This window comes from Lissotriton vulgaris, chromosome 6, assembly GCF_964263255.1.
Source record: "Lissotriton vulgaris chromosome 6, aLisVul1.2, whole genome shotgun sequence".
Classification (NCBI taxonomy): Eukaryota; Metazoa; Chordata; class Amphibia; order Caudata; family Salamandridae; genus Lissotriton; species Lissotriton vulgaris.
In genome coordinates this window covers 1,073,595,570-1,073,617,022 of record NC_141694.1, presented here as the reverse complement: position 1 = coordinate 1,073,617,022, position 21,453 = coordinate 1,073,595,570, and the positions used below count along the sequence as shown (strand labels likewise).

At 41.2% G+C, this 21,453-nt stretch overlaps 1 protein-coding gene across 2 annotated transcripts in view; it reads left to right on the top strand.

Moving 5' to 3' along the window:
• Window positions 1-21,453, top strand: part of TRIM67 (tripartite motif containing 67) — a 526,294-nt gene that overhangs the window by 273,204 nt on the left and 231,637 nt on the right. For both annotated transcript variants that reach the window (XM_086925344.1, XM_086925343.1), the window contains exons 3-4: window positions 12,592-12,714; window positions 20,816-20,926. In XM_086925344.1, coding sequence (XP_086781470.1) covers window positions 12,592-12,714; window positions 20,816-20,926 — 234 coding nt within the window. The remainder of the gene's footprint in view (window positions 1-12,591; window positions 12,715-20,815; window positions 20,927-21,453) is intronic.

The window sequence follows — 21,453 nt, the reverse complement described above, 5'->3', positions numbered from 1 at the left end:
CGACCTCCAGCTAATTTTTCCCATAGACTCCCTTCCTTCCTCCCGTATGAACTTCCAGTCCACCATGCTGACCATTGCGGAGTGGATGTACCACAGCCACTTAAAGCTGAACCCTACCAAAACTGAGCTCGTCCTGGTAGGAGGCCCCAATCACCCATGGAATTCCACCTTCTGGCCAACATCTCTGGGGACAGCACCCACTCCCGTGAGCTCAGTCAAAAGCCTGGGGGTGATCATTTCTGAAGATCTATCAATGAGACCGCAAATCACCTCTGCCTGCTTCTTCCACCTCAGGCGGATCCGCAAGATCAGCAGGTTTCTTACCAAAGAAGCCCTGACCCAAGTTGTCATCGCGCTCATCACCTCCAGGCTCGACTATGCCAACATTTTGTACGCAGGAATTCCTGCATGCCACCTTCTCCGACTTCAGCTGGTGCAGAATCAGGCCGCTCGCCTGATTTTCCGCCAGCCCAAACATCAGCACGTCACTCCCCTCCTCCGCAGTCTGCATTGGCTCCCTGTCTCCAAACGCTGCACTTTCAAACTGGCATGTACTACCTTCAAGGCCCTTTCGGATGCAGCCCCCGCGTTCATCTTTTCGGCCTTATCACGTCACATCCCTTCTAGAGCTCTTCGCTCAGCATCACTAAATCTCCTCGATGTCCCCAAATTTAAAAGAAAAAAGCACGGTGGCCTGAGCTTTTCTGTCCTGGCCCCTTCCACCTGGAACTCTCTGCCACCTTCACTCCGTCTCTGCCCAAAGTACGACTGTTTCCGCAGACTGTTAAAAACCCTGCTCTTTCAATCCGCATATGAATAACCCTCCCACTCTGGTTCACGTTACCTGTCAATGAGCGCCAAGAAACCGATGGTGATAGTGCGCGTTACAAATAATTTTAACGTAATGTTTAACGTAACGTACTCAAGACAGTTTATATTGCAGCCTAGAGACAGATTTAGCTATCACACAGGTCTCATGCTTTCCAAATAATTGTAAAATGTATACAGATACAGTCCCTGGTTCGACATTGTACTATATAACGCACAAAGATCGATCCTTATCTTTCTTAACAGACTTAAACAATCTGGCTGGTCTCGCTCTTTGGCAAAGGATGTGGGCCAAAGAAGAGACAAAATGTACACAGGACCTAATTTTAGATTGTCTATCTCTCGGCCACAGCAGCAAAATTCCATGGCTTCAGAACATACATATATGTAAAAAGGAAGGGGTATCCCCGACTAGAGTTCCTAATTCGGGATGGGTATAATATTTGAAAGAAAAATAATTAGGAACTGGTTTTAAATAAAGGACAGAACCGGACAAGTGACAGCAAAAACTATAGGAAAACAAAGTGCATGGTACAAAATTATAGACTTTATAGGGAAGTTAGATTGGTCTGAAGTGTAGGACTGTCTGTCTTGGAAACGTAGGTACTTTATTGAATATTTTACTAGTTTTTTCTTTGGTTGATTATCCTGCTAATTGAATGTCTGGTGAGAGTAGTGGGCTGTAGAAATGGTCCTATATAGTTGCAGGGCTACGAGCTCCTGACGCCAGTGAAGCAATATGCAGATACCCTGCGAGTTATGCTCAATAGTTCTCTAAATGGGAACTGTGGACGATTCTTCTAGCGCTGACAGTCTTTTGGTTGCGTCCACTGTGTTTCCAATGGGGGTCTGTGGGCTTCTGCACGGACCGCGAGATCTAGCGGACGGATACCGTCATGATAGTAGCGGTACGGAAAGGATCTGATAATCTCTGACCAATCTAACTTCCCTCCCTGTGAGAATCTGCACCATCCTTTCATCCAGGTTCACTTGGACACTCACATGGCTCCCTGATGAAGGCCCTCAGCCGAAACGCGCGTAGATGTCATACTTAGCCATGTTTTTATGTACAGTGTGTTAAAACAAGCTTCCATACAGTTCTCATGTCAAAATCATCTTTTGAAATGTACTGAACTGCACTAAGGATACAATAATGTGTATATATATGTAGATCAATTGTCACATGTACAGTGGAGGCATGCACACGACAAAAATTTGTAATAAAGTAACGATGTTTTTTATCATAACCATAATCTAATATAATAAAATAAAGTCTATAATTTTGTACCATGCACTTTGTTTTCCTATAGTTTTTGCTGTCACTTGTCCGGTTCTGTCCTTTATTTAAAACCAGTTCCTAATTATTTTTCTTTCAGAACATACATACTCTCCTGGCCAGCTGCAGGGTGTATATTGATAGAGCGAACCCTGCAGCTATTGCAGAATACAGTAAAAGAGATCTGAAGACTATTTATTTAGAAGCCACGGAATGAGCTAGAGAGGTTGAAGCTAGACAAAAGCACAGTGTTAACCTCTACTGTGAAATTCCATCCGTAAGGTGTACCCAACCATATCATATACAGGTGTGGAATACACAATACAGATTTTACCTGACCAGGCTTAGGTTTGGAACATTTCAATACCTAACAGCAAAAAAAGTGGTGCCATAAACTCCCGCTACGCACGTGTGATAGAAAGTCTACCCAATCTGCACTGCACTTTTGACTTTTTTGTAGTTTTTATATGGATACTCGGAGATCAATTTTAAAACCTTTGTTTTTATCTAAGAGACTTTTTTTATTAAAAAAGGCTTTTAACTTACTATGTATCTTGTAAAATCTGAAAATTACAAATGCAGTCATTCTATATATACAACTTGCAATAAGGAGAAGGAAGGCATATGCTTTCTTGGACGCTTTGTCGTACGAACAATCAGACAATGGCTTGTAGCTCGAGTCATATACACAAGCACTACACACCTTATATATCTGTATGACGTAGGCCAATATGTTAGTAGCCCTCTGTGTTTGAATATATATACAGTACTTCTGATAACACTATGCACTTTAAAATTTGTATGGTAAACATTTACATGCATGCTTCCTATCATACAATAGATATGGAGTCTGAACTATCTTACTGATTTGAATATTTACACACTATGTATTTGAATGAACTGCCAATTGTACCCTCTTGATTGCACACCATTTAATTTTTGGTTAGATTGCACTTTTGCACATAATATTGTACTGTGGTCTGACATATTGTAAGTCAATGAAATGTTGATGTTTATATTTTGTTGTTTCAAAAACTGTAATTAGAATTGTTCCTCTTTCATAGTATGCTTTTATGGTGAGAATATTTACACTGAATAAAGCTGATTTGATTGATTTGATATACAGATATGCACACATGGGTGGGTGTTCTGTTGGCCCTCCTATTGCAGTAGTCTCTTGTTCATATTTTGCTTCCACCTATTGTAGCCCACTAGAAAGTAGTCGACCTTAATGTTAGGCTTGATAGCTAATCTCTGCTTTCATTTCTGCTTTCATTTCATGTATTTTTTATTTATTTTTGTCATGGGACATACTTCACTTGGCTCGCATATGTCATACCGACACACCTGCAGGAATAACATGATGAGGAGAACAGTGGGAGGTTATTGGTTGAGACACTACTTGCCTGCTAAATGGGACTGATTACAACAGTAATATTGCCTGTCTCTTCCGCATAATGTTGTGCCTATCCACTGCCATGCTTTCTTTCATAATTTGGTGAAAACCCTATTCAACTGGTTTTAATGTCCTAATATGCCTATTTTATAGTAGTCTACCAATATTGTATGTTATAGAGAGTTATGCTTTGTTATATTAAGTATAAGTTTAGAAATGGGGGAAATTGTTAGTTTCCTCTTTACTATATATGGTTGTTTATCAGTGACAACTGCACAAGGAGTCTGTAACAAATAAGTATGCATTTTGTTCGTGTTCTCTGTATTACAGTAGAAGGATGATAAAGCATATTTGAAAATATGACTGAATATATTGTAATAACATTTCTTCTAATAATGAATATTTATAAAAGCTTTACACTGAAATGTACTTATGCATCAGTCCTTTTCGAAGAGGCGCACAGGGAGATGGAGAATGCAACTAAAGCAACACATTCTCCCCGACAAAGAAATATTTTAGTTCTGCATTCTGCCAATTATCTTTTATTTCATATAGGTCTGCATTTCAGAGTATATCGAACATAATCAGGAATATCTCCAGGGTCACAATACAATTTTAAAGGAAAATAATATGAAATTATTTTGCAACCTAAACTTACAATGATTTATATGCCTGTTCAAGGAAGATGTTGTTAAGTGCCAGTTGGGAGCACTCCCGGAGACACATTATAGGTGCAACTCCCAAGAATTTCAAATGTTTCTAAAAATAAAATAACATTGTTCTGCATGAGCTATAAGTACAGTGCCGCACTGCATCCTTTAAAAGATTTATAGTGTCTATCATCTTTCCTGAAAATCACTTGAGTACTTCCTGTACCCAAACGAAATTAGAGGCAATGGCTTGAGGTGCTCTGCAGAAAATGAGTAATGCTATTTTCAATGATTGTCATTGTTTCACTGTGGTTTTCACATACATTTGTCTGCATCCCATAAGAGGAGGCGGGGGTGGTGATGCGCAGAATGCTGAACACAGTTCAGTTGGTAACATTCTGGACATTCTGTTTTCTATCAATACTCTCTGCTCCATTTCAGTGAATGTTTTCCCGCATTATGGGGACTAGTCTCCACTGATCAATTAGAAGATTTGGAGGAGTACGGATCTGGATGACCTACTCTACTCTGAAGGCCCTGTGACCGAATTACGGAAGGGCGGACAGTGGCACTGATTGCGACAGTCCTGACGAAGACCGGGGTGACCTTTTTAGGCGCAATTGAAGCGGTCGAAACATGTTGACTTCAGCAGTGATAGGAGGGAAGTCTTGAGGAACCTCATTTTCTCAACAAGACATTTCCTATCCTTTTTCTTATTTTTAATCCTGGTAGGGGTACCTAACTGTATCTAATAAAGTAATTCTTTCTATTGGCACCCTTAATCAGTTTTAATCACATCCTCATACTGCACTTTTTTGTCACACTATCAGTTCAGCCACAGGGTGTTCACTGCACGTTCTGCATCTTATGTGTGTTACTCTTTGTATGTATTGACATATTTGGTTGTACGTCTTGTAGTGTGGAATTTATTATTTTTTCCCCCTCCCTAATGCTCCGCCCTGGAAGTGGCTACACCAGGGCGTTTGTAGCAGGCCCTATGATGAAGCATGTCACATACTTTGGTATGTGAGTGAGGGCAGTTTTTCCAAATAGAGAAATTTTCCTTGGTTATGTCTTTTTTTGTGTACTCTACATACCCCTTTTGTGTGAACGTTTGATTGCATTTGGGGGCCTGGGGTAGTGGAGTTTAAACAATAATGGCCTTCTCCCCTCATTTGTGTTGATGAACATTATGGACATTCTCAAGGGTGGGATCGATAGCATAGGAGGGAAATTAAGAGATTGCCACAATCCTATAGTTTACATACCAACAAGGCATAAACGAGGATTCTGAGCATGTGGATGTGAGGCGATCAAGTTCATTCAGATATTAAGTAAGAGGCAGCAGGCATGGAGGTGGATGATGAAATATGGTGTGACACATAGCCATTAAAAATTACTTTGAGGTGCCTGGCAAAAGGTAAGGGAAGTAAGTGGTTGGGCGATTGAAATTCGAGCAGGAACGGTTATGTCAGAAATATACAAAAGTGAAAATAAGGTTTTTGGTTTAGATAAATTGAGCATCCTTTGGTGATTGTCTTAGAGGTAGTCAATGATTTTGGCTTGAAGGAAAGGCACAAAGGCAGGTAGAGAAAAGAGGATTTGGGAGTCATCAGTACATTGGTGTGGCGACAGTCATACTTTGATCAAAAAGATCAAAGGAATGTTGGGTAGAGTGAAAGATGGAGATTTGTGGGTCAGGAATTGTGGCACATCCCAAATTAGCCATTGGGTTCTGAGTTAGAGAAGTACTAGAATATCGAGATCTAACAAGTCAAGAGGTAGGAAGTGGTCCTTGAGTGTAATGTGATAGGGATGCCTATAATGTTCCTTATTGAGAGTAAGATGGTTTAAGTAACTTTGCAAAAATCAATGTGGTTGTTCAGGAGGCTAAGGATGAATGGTAAATGTTTGTGGCTTACCTTGGAGAGAAAAGTCAACTGCAAGAAGTTAAATAGATTATTTGTCTTAAGGTATTAAAATACTTTTTTAGAATAGGGGTGATGATGGACAGTTATGTAGTGGAACCTAGCAGGGTTACCGGGGGCGGGGGTCCTAAACATACAGATGATAATAGTTACTGAGTTTTGATGATTTCCTCAGACCAACTTGATCCATGCATATGACAATGGTGTAACACGCAATGAAGTGCAGCAAACCTTTACACTTTATTGCCCAACTGTTCAAGTCCAGGCACAGAAGTGTGTATGATACATCAGTTCTCCATTGGTGGATTACATTCTGTAGAGCAGAAACCATGTAATCAATGTTCCTTTAAAAGATGAGGGTAACAATGTGAACGATTTACCAATTATAGTGAGAGCATGGTCAGGTTAACAGAACTGCATAAGGGATAAGTGATGTGCCACAAACAGCATCTTCTTTTATATTGTTAGCATAAATTGGCATTAGTTCTCACACATCCTTATTTTTAGTTTAAGATTCTATACAATCTTAAGAAATGTTTACCAGAAACAGATCCTAGTTTATGAAACTCTCATTTAAAAAATAGAGAAAGAGTGCAACTGTGCTTAAAAAAATCAAGTAAAAAATGTACACTGTTACACCATGTAAAACCTAAAGTGCACACATATACATTAAACATTATGATGCCCTAATCTGAATATTGTAATATTGGTCTGAGAATAGATCATCATGTAAGTCTGAATATAAATTAACATTGTTCTATTTGTATGGCACTCTCCATCAACACCACAGACATATTCCTTCACAAATGATTAATGGACATTGCATAGTTCCCTCTCACATGTTCAAGTAGGTTTTAGAAAAACAATGTCTGAAGTGAATTTTATAGCCATAATAAATAACATTGCGCAATCTGATTTAAAGGTCCTACAGTTTCTTATGAGCTACTGGTCTCCCAATCCTATGTATATCCAATGCAGATTCTACCACATTACATAGATCACAAGATTACACATTTTCTATCTCTCTTACTCTTTCAATGACTCCATGCTTTATTTACCCAAAAGGTCTATTGCCAGATATTAAGAAAGTGTTTTGCCTATTGAACCCAGAATATTAGACCAGAAAAGTGCCAAATTGAAATTGAAAATAAGCTTAATAGTTGGCAAAATTAACTGGCATAGAAAGGTTGATTTCAAAGAGCATATATTTTTGTACATGACTGACAGCACAAATAATAGTTTCCCACAAAATGGATGAATTGATTCGGAAAATTTCAACCGTGAAGATGTAATGGGAGACACAATTTCATATGGTAACTTTAGGATGGGACTTCAATAGATCAGAAGACAGAGAAAGAACTGCTAGCGGATTGCCATCTCTGAAAATAGAGCAGAAAATAGATATGAAAGATACTTCTTTTGCTGATGTACAATATGTTTTTATATTTGTTGTCGATCAATATTCTTGACATGTGGAAAAAATGTTCTGTAATATCTTTGGATGAAGGACTACAGATTGGGTACAAATTTTGTTAAGGTTGAGAGATCTAGTTAAAGCCACATTTTACATTTTTTGAACAAAATGAAAGTGTCATAAGAATTAATATCCTAAACAGCTTTAAAGGAAACAAATGCAGTGCAATTAATAGATTTCGAGCTTTTTCACAATGAAGAAGAGTGCACACCACTTAAAGAAAATAATTCTATAGTCTGTGGTTGCAGTTAATTCGGGATGATTGGCAGCATTATCAATCGAGGGGTCTTCAACTGTCAATTCATTTTTTCATGAATAATTCTTTGAATGCAATGTAATCTCAATGAATAGTTTAAAAAGTCAATCACTTTTTTTCTGGGATTACACATTCCTGCTACAGTTCAAGTCTTGGAATCAATTTTTCATTTAACGTCCATTTGTTTTTGGGTTCAGAAAAATAAAAGCTAAAACACATGCAAAAACAGTACTCAGGAAATCAAATATGTCCATGAAATATACTGTGTTCAAAATATTGGTTCAATCTGTGAAGTATCAAAGCCTTTTGTAAAGTGGCTGATTGACATTTTGGGCCTTCCCCATCTCCCTGACATCCTCTCTCTTACCAACCAGTTGACAGTTCTACCTTTAGTTCTGTTTGCAGTTTTCAAAAAGAGGGCAAGGGGAATATGCATGTCTTCTTATCTAACGTTTGACTTCCATGTCATGTACTATTGAAATTTGAAGCTTACAATTATTTGCTCTCCAGACTTTCAATTTCAGATGAATAATAACCAATACCAGTATCATTATGGATCATACAATCGAACCCTTTCTGTTTTAAAAAACGAAAAGAGTCTGTATTAAATAACATTAATACAAGACTGAGTGGTAAATACAATGCATGAAATTGTTCAATGCTGCCTTGAAATAATGTTATCAACATCTGTGAGTGCCTAAAGAATGTGAGTGATAAAGCTATATTGTCAATTAGAACTGCCAGTACCACAATTCCTCATAATGGGTAACAGTGGATACTGAGTATATAAAGTGAAACAAACAAGGGACTCTGTAAACTACCGTGAGCAAGAACGAGAAGTTCGAAACGCGTAGGAGGAGGAGAGCTCTCTGTCCTAATAAAGAGCTAAAAGTCATTGAGGTGTGTGCCTTGTATTCATACTTTGTTGAAATATTTGTTTAAACCCCTTTCTCTTAGAAGTAGGTGTTGCCCTTATCGTTAAAATGCAGGTCTCACTTGCTATTAAATTCCCTGTTTTTTCTTCCTATGACAAAAGACAAAACAAAATTAGCCAATGTACTAATGGACCACAAAAAAGGAAACAAGTTCAAGATTGATTCAAACTAGAGCGGGGTGTTCTTATCTGTGAGGAAATGGCGCCTCCTAAGTATACATAAGTTTTGATTCTAACACTTCAACAAACGGTGCATAAGGTGAGGGAAAACACCCTGAAACCTCTGAATAGACCTTAGGGTCAAAAACAAATGTATATACAATCTTCTGCACATGTGGATAGCGTTTCATTTTCAATAAATATACAATATGTTCAATGAAAGTTTTATAAGACAAGGTAAATACAGATTTTACTGTGATAATACAAAGTTTAATTGGTCTTTTAATAATGCATATGTTACCGATATTGTCTTAGACTACTCTGGAATGTTTTACTGGCAAGTCTCATATGATACTGCATGTTTAAACTTTAAGAATTTGTTCCCTGATCATCGAAAATGTTGGGATCTCATTGCCTGGTTTTGGCTAACATGTTTACAGGTACCCACGTACACACATAGCACATGCATGAGATGGACAAATCAGATGGACTTTACACTGTCGTCCTTTGAGCTCGAGTCACACCGTTACTTGAACAAACTCATATGCCCCAAAATTATTTCATATACTGATACATGGGTACATTTTAGGTTTCGAGAATCATGGCATTGAAAACAATTATTTTATCGATCAGGCCGATATGTTTTCATGTACTCAGCCTTAACCGAGATCCACTTCTGGTTGCATTTAATGACCGCGGTTAGCAGTTTAGTTCTCTATTCGCGGTTGACATATTAGGAACGTATCCACACCGCACCACTGGTTCCGGGTCACATAGGAATTCACTGAATAGCGAACACGCCATCAGCGCACACGCTAAGGTAAGGAAGGGAGTTGTTACGACCATGGGAAGCTTCATCTTAACTAATTCTAGGGCCTAATATAGCTTCATTAAACCCATAGGTACCCATATAAGGGGTGCGGTTTTGGATATTCGAGCTGAAAATTTAAACCCTCCATAGATGGGAGAAATTGACTGATAACCTACGATGGTTTGACTCACCCGAAGGTGAGAACAGGGCTCCATATCCCCAACAGGATAATTTAACATGTGTTGATAACAATAGTTCACAAACAATAAATGTTTAGAGATACAGAGCCAACCACATATTTTCCCTCTCAGGCATCACGCATAGATTTTAAATGAATTCCTTGAGGTAAACTGGTAAAACCCACATTTTGAACAGCCGGGACAGAAGTATAACCGGCTGAGAGATGAGAGCCCACTCATCTACAAATTGGATTTAAACCAATTTTCTAAATGAGCCTTTTACTGGGTCATATTCTGACATAGATTATATCTTTCACTACATCTCTAAAAACTTGAACATGGAATTGCTTGCGTTATAGGTAGAGTATATACCGCCATTTGTTCCACATTTCTTGCACGCAGATGTATGCATGAGTCACACACTGTGGCCGAAAAACATGATATCCATCCTAAATCTATGAACTCCAGGGCCACCATCCTTCCTCTGTGTGAACCTCTCTAAGGGCCATATGTATGAAACTCTGATTTTTTTTGATTCTCAAATTGCGATTTTTTGCGAATCACTATTTGAGAATCGCAAAAACACTATGGGCCATATGTAGGTAGTTTTTGTTTTGCGATTCTCAAATTGTGATTTTTAGGGAATTACAATTAGAGAATCGCAAAATGAAATGTAGGTAGGATTTGCACTTTTTTTGTGAATTCCAAATATCCCTTATTTGCGAATCGCAAATTGAGATTCACAAATAAGGAATACCTTCTAATTCATTCCTATGGGCTAGAAGGCCCATAGGAATAAATGAGAAGACATTCTCAATTTGCGATTCTCAATTAGAGAATCGCAAATTGAGAATGCAATTTCAGGGTTGCAAGGGTGTCAATAGGACACCCTGTTGCACCCCTGAAATTAACATGTGTGCACATTTGTATGTGACCCACATGGCACTTTGAAAAATTCCAAAAAGTGCATTTTTCAAAGAAATCATAATTTACCACCAACCTGAAGTTGTTGGTATTTTGCGATTCCTTAAGCCACAATTCGCACAACTTGGGTGCTTCCTACATTGCAATTAAGAAATTGCAATTTGCAATTTCTTAAATGCAATCGCAAAATAAGGAATTGCAAAGTTTGCGATTCCTTATTTTGCGTATGGCTTTTAGTGTGCTACATAGCACACTGCCCAAATTGCGATTGCAAACGCTGAAATTCTGCGAATTTCAGCATTTGCGATCGCAATTGGGCTACCTACAAATGGCCCTATGTATGTAGGATTTGCAAATAATTTTGCGAATCCTACATATTCCTTAATTGCAAATTGCGAATCGCAATTAAGGAATACCTCCCCATTAATTCCTATAGGCCTAGAGCCCCATAGGAATGAATGGGAAGACATTTTCAATTTGAGATTCTCAATTAGAGAATCGCAAATTGAGAATGCAATTTCAAGGGTGCCAGGGTGTCAAAAGGACACCCTGTTGCACCCCTGAAATGTGCATGTGTGCACATGTGGCACACATACATGAACCATATGGCCCTTTGAAAAATGCTAAAAAGTGCATTTTTCAGAGAAATCGCAAATTACCACCAACTTGAGGTTGGTGGTATTTGCATTTCCTTAAGGTCAAATTGCACTTTTTCTGTGCTTCTTACATTGCATTTAAGGAATAGCAATTTGGGATTTCTTAAATGCAATCGCAAAATAGGGAATCACAAATTTTGCAATTCCTTATTTTGCAAGGCAGTTTTTCTTTCATACATACCACTGAGCCCAATTGCGATTTCAAACGCCGAAATTCAGCCAGTTTCGGCGTTTGTGATCGCAAATTGGAATGATACATATGGCCCTATATCCTGTACCTAAATTGCTACAAATTGGAAACTCCTCTTTCTGATGCCATGGAGACTTGCACCGGGGGCTTGTCACTATCCTGATGAGTACGATAATGCTTCACTTCACATAAATGACTATCACCCGAGGATTTTCTTCTCACACTGTAATTGACAGATAGTAATGCTCAGGAACCCATGTTCATGAGGGTTTTTGGTTATGATTGGACACGCTCTAAACAGAATTTCCTGGTTGAAAGGCATGAATTTATGAACTTATATTCGGATCCGAGTTTCTCCACTGTATGGTGAATGCTTGTATTCATCTCAGTATGTTTTACAGAAGATGTTTGAACTTTCTGATCCATGACATGTTATTGTATGTTTCTTTAGCCCTGAGGAAGTCGAAGGGTACTCCCCCACGGCGAAACACGTGTTGGCTGGGTTTTTCGGAATAAAAGAATAAGAAAACATCAACCACAGGGATCAGTCAAATTTTTATTTACCTTGTCTTTTAAAACTTTATTGAACATACTGTATTCTTATTGAAAATAAAATGATACCCACATGTGCAGAGGATTGTATATACAAGTTTAAGATCGAATTAGGACTTGCTCTTTATAGTTTTGGTACTGCGTTGGGAGCAACAATTCCCCAACTAAATAATTGGTCATTTTACAGAAAATGTGTTTTCCTTTTGATTTACATTCTTGAATATCCAAATATCTTTTAGTGTCCCAGAATGTGATTCAGACATGGTTTTCGGAACTTGCAATAGTAATCTTTCAGAGCTGAACCACTACTTGTGGTGAACTGTGCAAGGAATATAATCACTCTCATAACATTTGTTCCTTGCCTTCTTTCTCCTCTAGGAAAATGGGCTAGAGTATGAAGCTTGTCTTGTTGCACAGTGTGACGCCTTAGTAGATGCAATGAATCGCCAAAAAGCAAAGCTGCTCACAAAAGTAACGAAAGAACGAGAACATAAATTCAAGGTGAGTGGGCCTGGAGCAAAATGTCTTTGCTTTGAAAAAGGGGCACTGTTCACAGGTTGCTGTATATAATCCCTCCTCGAGGCATCATTGGGGCACTGATCTGTGCTACTGCAGCTCACGACACCTGCCACACTTTCTTCAAGTCCTGAGTTGTCAGAGCTCAGATTTATTTTGTGGGATCCAGGCACCTGATGAATCCCTATGAGATCTTTGAGAGAATCGATGACTCACATGAATCAAACCCTCAAGGATTGAGGGCCTCATTTATGAGAAGTGTTGCATCGCTGCGACAAAGCAGCGTTGCAACACTTCTCAGTGTGCCCTCCTTGCGGCACAATATGGATACATCATATTTATTGTATGATGCATCATGTTGTAAGGAATGACAAATACGTCAGTATTACCGGCGTATCTGTCGGCGCACTAATGATGCATTTCTGGAATGTGTCACAAAAGTGACGCACCTCCGGCAATGTGCGCTTCCACATGGGGCTAGCCCCATGTGAAAGGGCATGCGTTATTCTTACATCTGCTGTGAGGCAGGCATAAGATGTTGACGCAGTAGCGTCCTAGAAGTGGCACAGTGAAATCCTATCAATTTCACTGCGCCACTTCCACGAGGCTTTTGCGGGGGAATGCCCAACCTGCATGCATTATACCTGAGGCAGGTATAATGTAGCACAGGGCTTTACAAAGTGACGCATCACTTTGTAAATATAGCGCAACGTGGTGCATTTTTACGCCGCCAGTGTGTCAAAAAAAGTGAGGAACTGGTGTCATAAAAGTGTCGCAAGCGCTCATAAATAAACCCCTGCATTACCTCACATATACTTATGTATTACTTTGGTCTTTTTGATTACTGTCTTTTGTTGGGAAAATCTGGTAAAGACTGTGATGGCTGGACTACAATGTGACTTAGAAGAGCATAACTTCTTAGAGTGAGGCCCAGCAGAATTTGCCCTTGCGTAACCACAGAATTATCTGTGCTTTCTGGGCCTCATTTATGGCATTTTGGCAAAGGGCAGTGCAGCAAGGCCCTACGCCAAAGTGAAAGGGCACAAATGCACCTTATTTAAGCAACATAGTGCATTCCAGTCCTTTCTGCCTGTTCTGGCACCGTTTTGGCAGCCTGGCCCAACATAGGCACCATTTCACCACGTTGCAGGCAGAATTGTTTTAGCACAGGAAGGGGCACCCTCCCTCACAAAGACAATCCTAAGAGTTGTTTTTCTCTTTCTATGTGTGCTGCAAAATGCAGTACTCATGGAAAGAGATTAAAAATTAGGAGAAATAAACATATCCCTCCTTGTTACGCCTTATCTTGGGAGGAGCGAGGATTTGACACTTCCCCAAGTTTACATCACTTTGTAAATCTAGGGCTGCGTCTAATTCAATAGATGTTGCGTGGGTAAACCCACTGCAGCACCCATTGAATGTCTCCTGGACTCAGAATAAGGCGACACAGCGATTTGCGCTGCGTTGACTTACTCATGATTTATGAGGCCACTCAAAGCCACGCCGCGTGGCTTTCAGGTGCTTAATAAATCTTTGAGAGCCCTGCTTCAGGCATGTACTACCTTACGGTGTGCAAAAAGTGGTGCAGGGATCTCATAAATAAGCCCCTCTGTTTTCAGTGAACTCAGGTAGGATGTGGATGGTGGAGATGTTACAGCTGTGATGTGGTTTGATCTTTCAGCAGTTTTAAACTCCTACATACACAAGGACTTTGGGGGCTGTATTACCCTATGCAGCACATTTTCCTTGTTTGCACTGGTCACACCTTTAAAAAGGAGTGCCCTGTGCAAAAAAGGAAAGTGCGCTGTATTATATTGAATGGGCTGCTCCCAGGGCAGTTGTGAAGTCGTACTACCCTGGGAAGCAGTACATTCAAGTAAAATATGGAACGGCTTTGAAGCAGCCGCTCTGTGTTTCATTCACTGTGCAGGTGGCAACCTGCCTATACTATTAAGAGGAGTGAGAGGTCCCCTTGCAGGTGGGCGTAGTGAGTGACTGCACCCGCCTGCAAGAGGATGTCCACCCCCTTCAGAGGGCTGCCATCAGGGGTCACTCTGACAGTGCGACACCTACTAGGTGGCACACTGTCAGTGCGCCTCGTGATAGCTTCTTTGCCTTTGTGTCTGAATCTGTAATATGGCGCGGGCGCAGTGGCAATGAGATTCTCTCAATTGTATGGGACCACAATCCATGCAGGATGAGGGAACGCCCTATGATAAAAGCGTTACGCTATATGTGCGCGAGTGCTATCTGTAATAGTAAAGTGCCCCGGGGGCATGCAAAAAAGGGTGCAAACGCCCATTACACCCCGAGGGCACTTAGTATAATATGGCCCCGGATGTCAAGCCAGGGTTTTGGATTGGCTCACCTTTTTTCTAATGAATAGCAAGTGAATGGTGTCTGTGAGCCATTTTACATTGTATAATAAGCTGAAATAAGGATTTTCAAGGGGGCAGTTCTTTCCACTATGCTCGTTAATTTTTGCATGCTGCTTCTGGAAAAACCTTTGGTCACAATTAGAGTAAAATATTATATCCACAAGATGTTTAAGTTGGCTGAGGAGCAGAATACCTAAGCTTCATGGAAGGGAATAACAGAGATAAAGGAACCCAGGGAACAGGCTTCATGGTTCAGAACACCACAGACACTGTGTCATTGTCTTTTTATCTATCACACAGGAACCAGTAAGACCCATTCCTATTATCAAATGGATCAACTGCAGACGAGGATGGTTGAGCCCTAATGCCACACCACATCCTCTTACCTGGTCTGCTGTCCGGTGTTTGTTTTCACTGCAGTGCAGCGGTTCCCGCTGGATGCCTTTCCCATCATCTTGCCCCTCTGGCCGTCCCATCCCCTGCTGGCCTATTGCATCTGGGGCTGGGCGGCTTCCTGGAAAACACAACACTTTCTACTCCTCTGGCGGTGTGGATGCTGCTGACGTGGCCTTCTTTCTCCTGATGGTGAGGGCGCAGCTGTGGTCTGCTGCACAGATTACGGAGCTCCTCCCACTCCCATTCGAAAGCCCGGGGAGGCGCTTTCTGGCCCAAGACTACGTCTGCTGCCTACGAGGTGAGCCCTTGCTGCTTAAGCCTCGCGTTCAGTTCGCGTGCACAGAGGCCTCTTCGTGTGCACACCTCCCCCTGTCCCACGTGGGAGGTCCTAAGGGGATGCTGTGTTTTCTTTTCCTCACTTTCCACTTGCATTTCCATAATCAAGGCAGTGTGGCTGCCCTTAACCTCCCTCCTACCCCTTCCCACAGTCAGCTGGGGTTCCCAGTTCTGATCACCAGATTACACCCATCAGCAGTCAATCAAGTGATAATTTGTGAAAGACACTCCCCTTAAGGCATTCACAGTGAATCACATTCATTATGTCTACCGTACCTCCTATTGAGTCATTCATAATTAATGGGCCACCTTCTGTTCAAGCAGCTAAATGGAAGGACTGGCTAGAGTGCCTAGAAACATGCTTTGCACTGGTAGCCTTGCACAATGACATATTGCGCCCTATGCTTCTACACTTGGGAGGTGCAGGCCTACACAAACTAGTCAAATCCGTTGCGAAAGCAGGACCTCCGTACACCTATATCATGTTGAAAGAAGCATTAACTGCCCATTTTAAGCCCATGTCAAACCCAGATTATGAACATTTCCTACTGTGTCAAGCGAGACAACTGCCCAATGAATTGGATGCTTTCTACGCACGCCTCAATGATCTGGCTAGCACTTGCACTCTTCCATGAAGAAATACAGGCACAATTCATTTAGGGGTGCGTCTCCGTAAGGTTGAGAGAAAATATTCTCCAGGTCACAGGAACATCCATGATGGACATGCTGATGATGGGAAGGTTGAAAGAACTGTTCAAAGTGCAAGCTGCGCACATGGAAGCGGAGTTACAACCCCAGATAAAGACAGAACCTGTCAACGCCATCCTTCCCGGAAATTCTAACAAGAAGAAAATGTGCCCCAAGCCTCACCCCGTGCCCAAGACATGCTATGGGTGTGGTGGGCCCTTCCCGCTTCAAGGACCATTACCAGCTCAAGGGAAGAGGTGCTCAGCATGCAATAAACAGAACAAACCTAGAAGGCGCATCCCGAGATGCAGTGTGCTCAATGCAGGACACCAGGTACAAGCATTGATTGACACAGGGGTGGCCATAAACATTATGGCACAATCAGCAATGCAGACACTTCCAATGCTTCCAACCCTACACCCCACCTCAACACAGGTGTACGCGTGTGGGTCCACCATTCCACTTATGCTGGCCGAAGTCTTCACCACAGAAATCACTCACGAATCTCGTTCCACTGAAGCCAAGGTGTATGTTACTAGAGGGTGGTCAGACATGGTACTGAGCTAACAAACTGCCGGTCCCCAGCAGCTGGTCACTTTTGCCTTCAGTGTACATCATGAGAGTGTGGAAGGTCTGTTGGCAGAATTTAGATCTCTTCTTGAAGGAATAGGATGCCTCAAAGATTGCATGATACATCTTCATGTCAACAGTTCTGTTCAACCTGTTGCCCCTGAAACACCGAAGGGTAGCTTTTCATTTGAGGCAAAAGGTGGAGGAAGAGTTAATGAAATTGAAATGAGCCAACATCATCAAGCGGATGGATTGTCCGACTCCATGGGTAGCCCCCATCATGGTAGCGTGAAAGCCCAGATGGCCGGGATAAGTGAGAATGTGTGTTGACATGAGACTACCTAACCAAATCATCAAGCGATAATGTCATCTGATGCCCACAGTATTTCACCATCGAAAAGGAAGCCATCACGCTCTATTGGGGTTGTTGTCACTTTCATCTCTATCTCTCTGGTCAAACTTTTGTGGTCCACATGGATCACAAGCCTTTGATTCCGTTATTCATGGGGCTGTCATTGAAACCCCACCGAGGATCAGGAAGTGGGTTTTGCAATTATAAGAACACCAGTTCACTGTTGTCTATCGCCCAGTGACCCAAAATCCTGCCCATTGCCTCTCAAGACATGCAAGGCCAGCTATGGAGGAAGAGGACTCAGATGCAGATGAAGTGGAGGAGTATTTCAGGCTGGTAGTGGAGCGGTCCAGACCGTTGCCCATTTTCCTTGAAGAGATTGTGAAGGCAAGGGCGGAAGTTGAGTGTCTTCAATTAGCCATCTCCACTGTAACCTCTGGAAGATGGCAAGACTTGATTGACAAAACACCCTGCAGGACAGAGGAAGCACAGGCAGTACTGGACTCTTTATACCATGTGCGTTTAGAACTGGCCGTGTCTCCCGAAGGCTGTCTCATGCGAGGTTCCCTTCTGGTAATCTCTGGGGCACTACAACAAGTGGCGGATCTTGCTCATTTGGCCCATTAAGGGATTGTCAGACAAAGTCTCGACTAGGATGTAAGGTCTGGTTTCTGAATCTTGACATGCTCATTGAATAGACAGTTCACCAGTACCCTTTGTACCAATCGGCCGGGTCAGCACAGCCACCGGCCCCAATCATCAGTGAAGATATTCCACCATTTCCATGGCAGAGAATAAGTGACGAGTTTGGAAGTCTACCCGATGGGAGACACATGCTGGTCATCATAGATGATTTCTCAAAGTATCCAGAGGTTGAAGTCATGGACTCAACAACAGCGCATTTCCCGGTTGGAAAAAATAATGGCTAGCCACAGGCTTCTGAAAGAACTGCACACTGACAATGGCTCTGCATTCACCAGTCATGAATTTACAGAAGACTTGCAGGCTAGAGGCATTCATCGCCGAAAGGTCACACCTCGCTGGCCGCAAGCTAATGGAGAAGCAGAATGCTTCAACGCTTCATGCATACCTTGAATCGGGTGCTACAGATTGCTTTGGCTCATGGACACAAATGGAATGTGCTTTGTATACCTTCCTTAGAGAATACCGCCTCACACCCCACTGAACGACCCAAGTCAGCCCTGGCTCTTTGTGTGTCAATCAGCCAGCGGGTGATGTAATTCCCCAAGTGGACAAGCCTTCAGAACTCCAAACGCAGGTAGCTGAGAAGTTGAAAAAGCCTTGGGCAAGGAATGATCACATCTCCCGAGTTCATGGAGCCAAGCACAGGCCCATCGTGATAAGAGATTTAGTGATGATGAAGAACAGGAATCTACAAAGCAGGTTACCGATCTCCTGTGGGCCAGCCTATGGAGGAACCATCTGTAGCAGCGAGAAATTAAATTGGAGATAATGATGACTGTGCCTCTGTGGACCCTCTTCCGACAAAGGTCTCCAAATCTGGAACCTCCGATCCAGGAGATGCTGAATCTCCAGAGACTGGTATCTGTCTGTCAGGCCCATCAAGCCCTCATAGACTGTTTCCTATTGCATCCACACCTGGCTAGGCATGATGAAGCGGGTGATGATGGCCATCATCAAGGAAGTGAGTGGTACCATGTCAGACCATGTCCTGTGAGATCTTCTCGCCTGAAGGACTTTCTGTTGATCTGAAGTGTGGTAGAAGGTGATGTATTCTCTCTCTCTCTCCCGCTGTCTTTCTTCCTTTTTTCTTTGTTTTTCTCATATCTAATTTTTAGCAATTGTTTCTGAGATCTTTTTATGGTGGTGTTACATTGATTGTTACCAGGTTTTGGTGCTGTTGCATTTTTGGTTAAAATAAAGGGGCATTGTTATGTTGGTGGGCCATTCCATCGGAACCCCGTACTGGAGGTGTCTCAGAGGGATTACCCTCCTCCCACGCACGCAATGGTTGGTGCTGATGGGGGAAGGGCAAAAAAGACAATAAGGAACCCGGGGAACAGGCCTCGTGGTTCATAACACCACAGACACCATGTCGCTGTCTGTTTGTCTATCACACCGGCACCAGTAAGCCCCTTTCCTATTATCAAATGTAACAGACACTAACACTTGTAAGATAGAAGCCAGCAAAAGACCAATTTGATAGAAACTGGTTATACACCCGAAAACATTTTTCATCGTTTGCCCTTAAAGCAGATTTGGCTTATAAGTGAACCTTAGGAAGAGTTTTTAAGTCGACCCTAGAGAGAGTTGAGAATAGTCCTGCATGATAGCCAGAAAAACGTGTGACAACTTCCTCTTGAAACTCACAAAACAGAACGGGGGCTGAGCATTTAAACCTGGAAAACCCTTCATTCACCTGCATTGAAACAAGAACTTTGTAGCTTGAACACAGATAATGTATTGTTTACCAATGAGAAAAAAAATGTAATCTTAAATACTTTCAAGACACAAAAACTCTATGGCACAAAATTCTAAATCAGAGCTCAGACTAAGAAAACACCTAGGCTGGTCAGATATTTGTATGGTAGATAGCTTTAAATAGTTTTATTTTTAGAGGTTTGAAAATGTTTAGTGAAGGTGGCTGTTTGCTATTGAGAGATGTGTTGCACTGTATTTGCAAAGTACTTCCTGAGATAGAAAATGTTGAAGGCTGGTACCTAAATTTTATCAAAATGACCAAGAAAATTGGAAACTCTTTCTTCTAATCTTTCTCCAGTATAAAGAGATACCAGATCCGAAAATTTAACCTTGTCTCAGTAGAAATGGATTCAGAAATACAGCATAAACAGTGCTTTACCTGCTTGGTTGCCAGGATCCTGCTGTCACGAGATGGTGGGTTTATTCTTAGCTGTAGTTTAGAAGATATGGTTGAATTGGCAAATTGACCAGCAGTAAATATTACCAAAAGTAATTATACACCTAAAAAAGTTGGAATTTGAAAACCATGATTTTAAGATGTGAATACATTTTAAAAACGTTTTCTAGGGTACATTTGAGAATACCATTAAAACTTTTAAGTGTTTTATTCTAATCATTATTTGGTAAATACACTAATAATGTGCTTTATCTGTTCTTGTGTGTTAAGCAAAGTACTTTCTATTGAAAGCTAACTAAATATGCACATGGATTCACCAGATAAACTAAGGATTTCCCAAGTAAATGTGGCTAAGCAGCTAGAAAGCTAGTATTAGTGTGGCATTGTCCAAGCTACAGCTAACCCTGAAATACCACATAGTGATTCTGTCACTGATTATGCTGCTGAATTGATTCCGTGATCCACTGACTAGTTGATTATTAAAGGTGTAGTGAATTTGTTTTCTAGGTTGTTTGGGACCAGATAAATCACTGTACAATGAAGTTGCGCCAGTCAACGGGGCTGATGGAGTATTGCTTGGAAGTGATAAAAGAAAATGATCCCTCTGGCTTCTTACAAGTAAGTTTTTACATCTTGAGATCAGGGAAAGCTATGGGTCTACTTCATGTAATTCGCACTGTTTTTTCACTAGTTCTAGGTAATTTTGCAGTGACATTTCCCTTGACGATTATTGAAAAATTAAACCTGGTCAAGAGGACCAGCCAAAAAATAAATGTTAATACCAGTCAATGAGGCAAATATTGTGTTAAGGTTTATTAAAACTTTCTCAGAACCAGTGCAAATAGGTCCAGTGGTTATGCAGTTTACAGTCTTGCCCAGTGTCTGCACAAGGAGAAAGCAAATACTGCCACCTTTCAAACCGTGACACCAAGCTAGGGAATGAAATATTTACGATTTCAGAAAAGTGCTATTCTGAAATGCAGTATGACTAGAAAATATTTGCATTCAGTGGGTAAATTAAAACAACAGTGAAATATTTCCTGTTTATGCTGTGAATGGTTTTTAGTCCTTAAAACGAATTCCAAATTCTAGTGAGCAAGCAATGAGAACTTTGGGGGTTACTTATAAGTAGGGCTCCCGGTTTT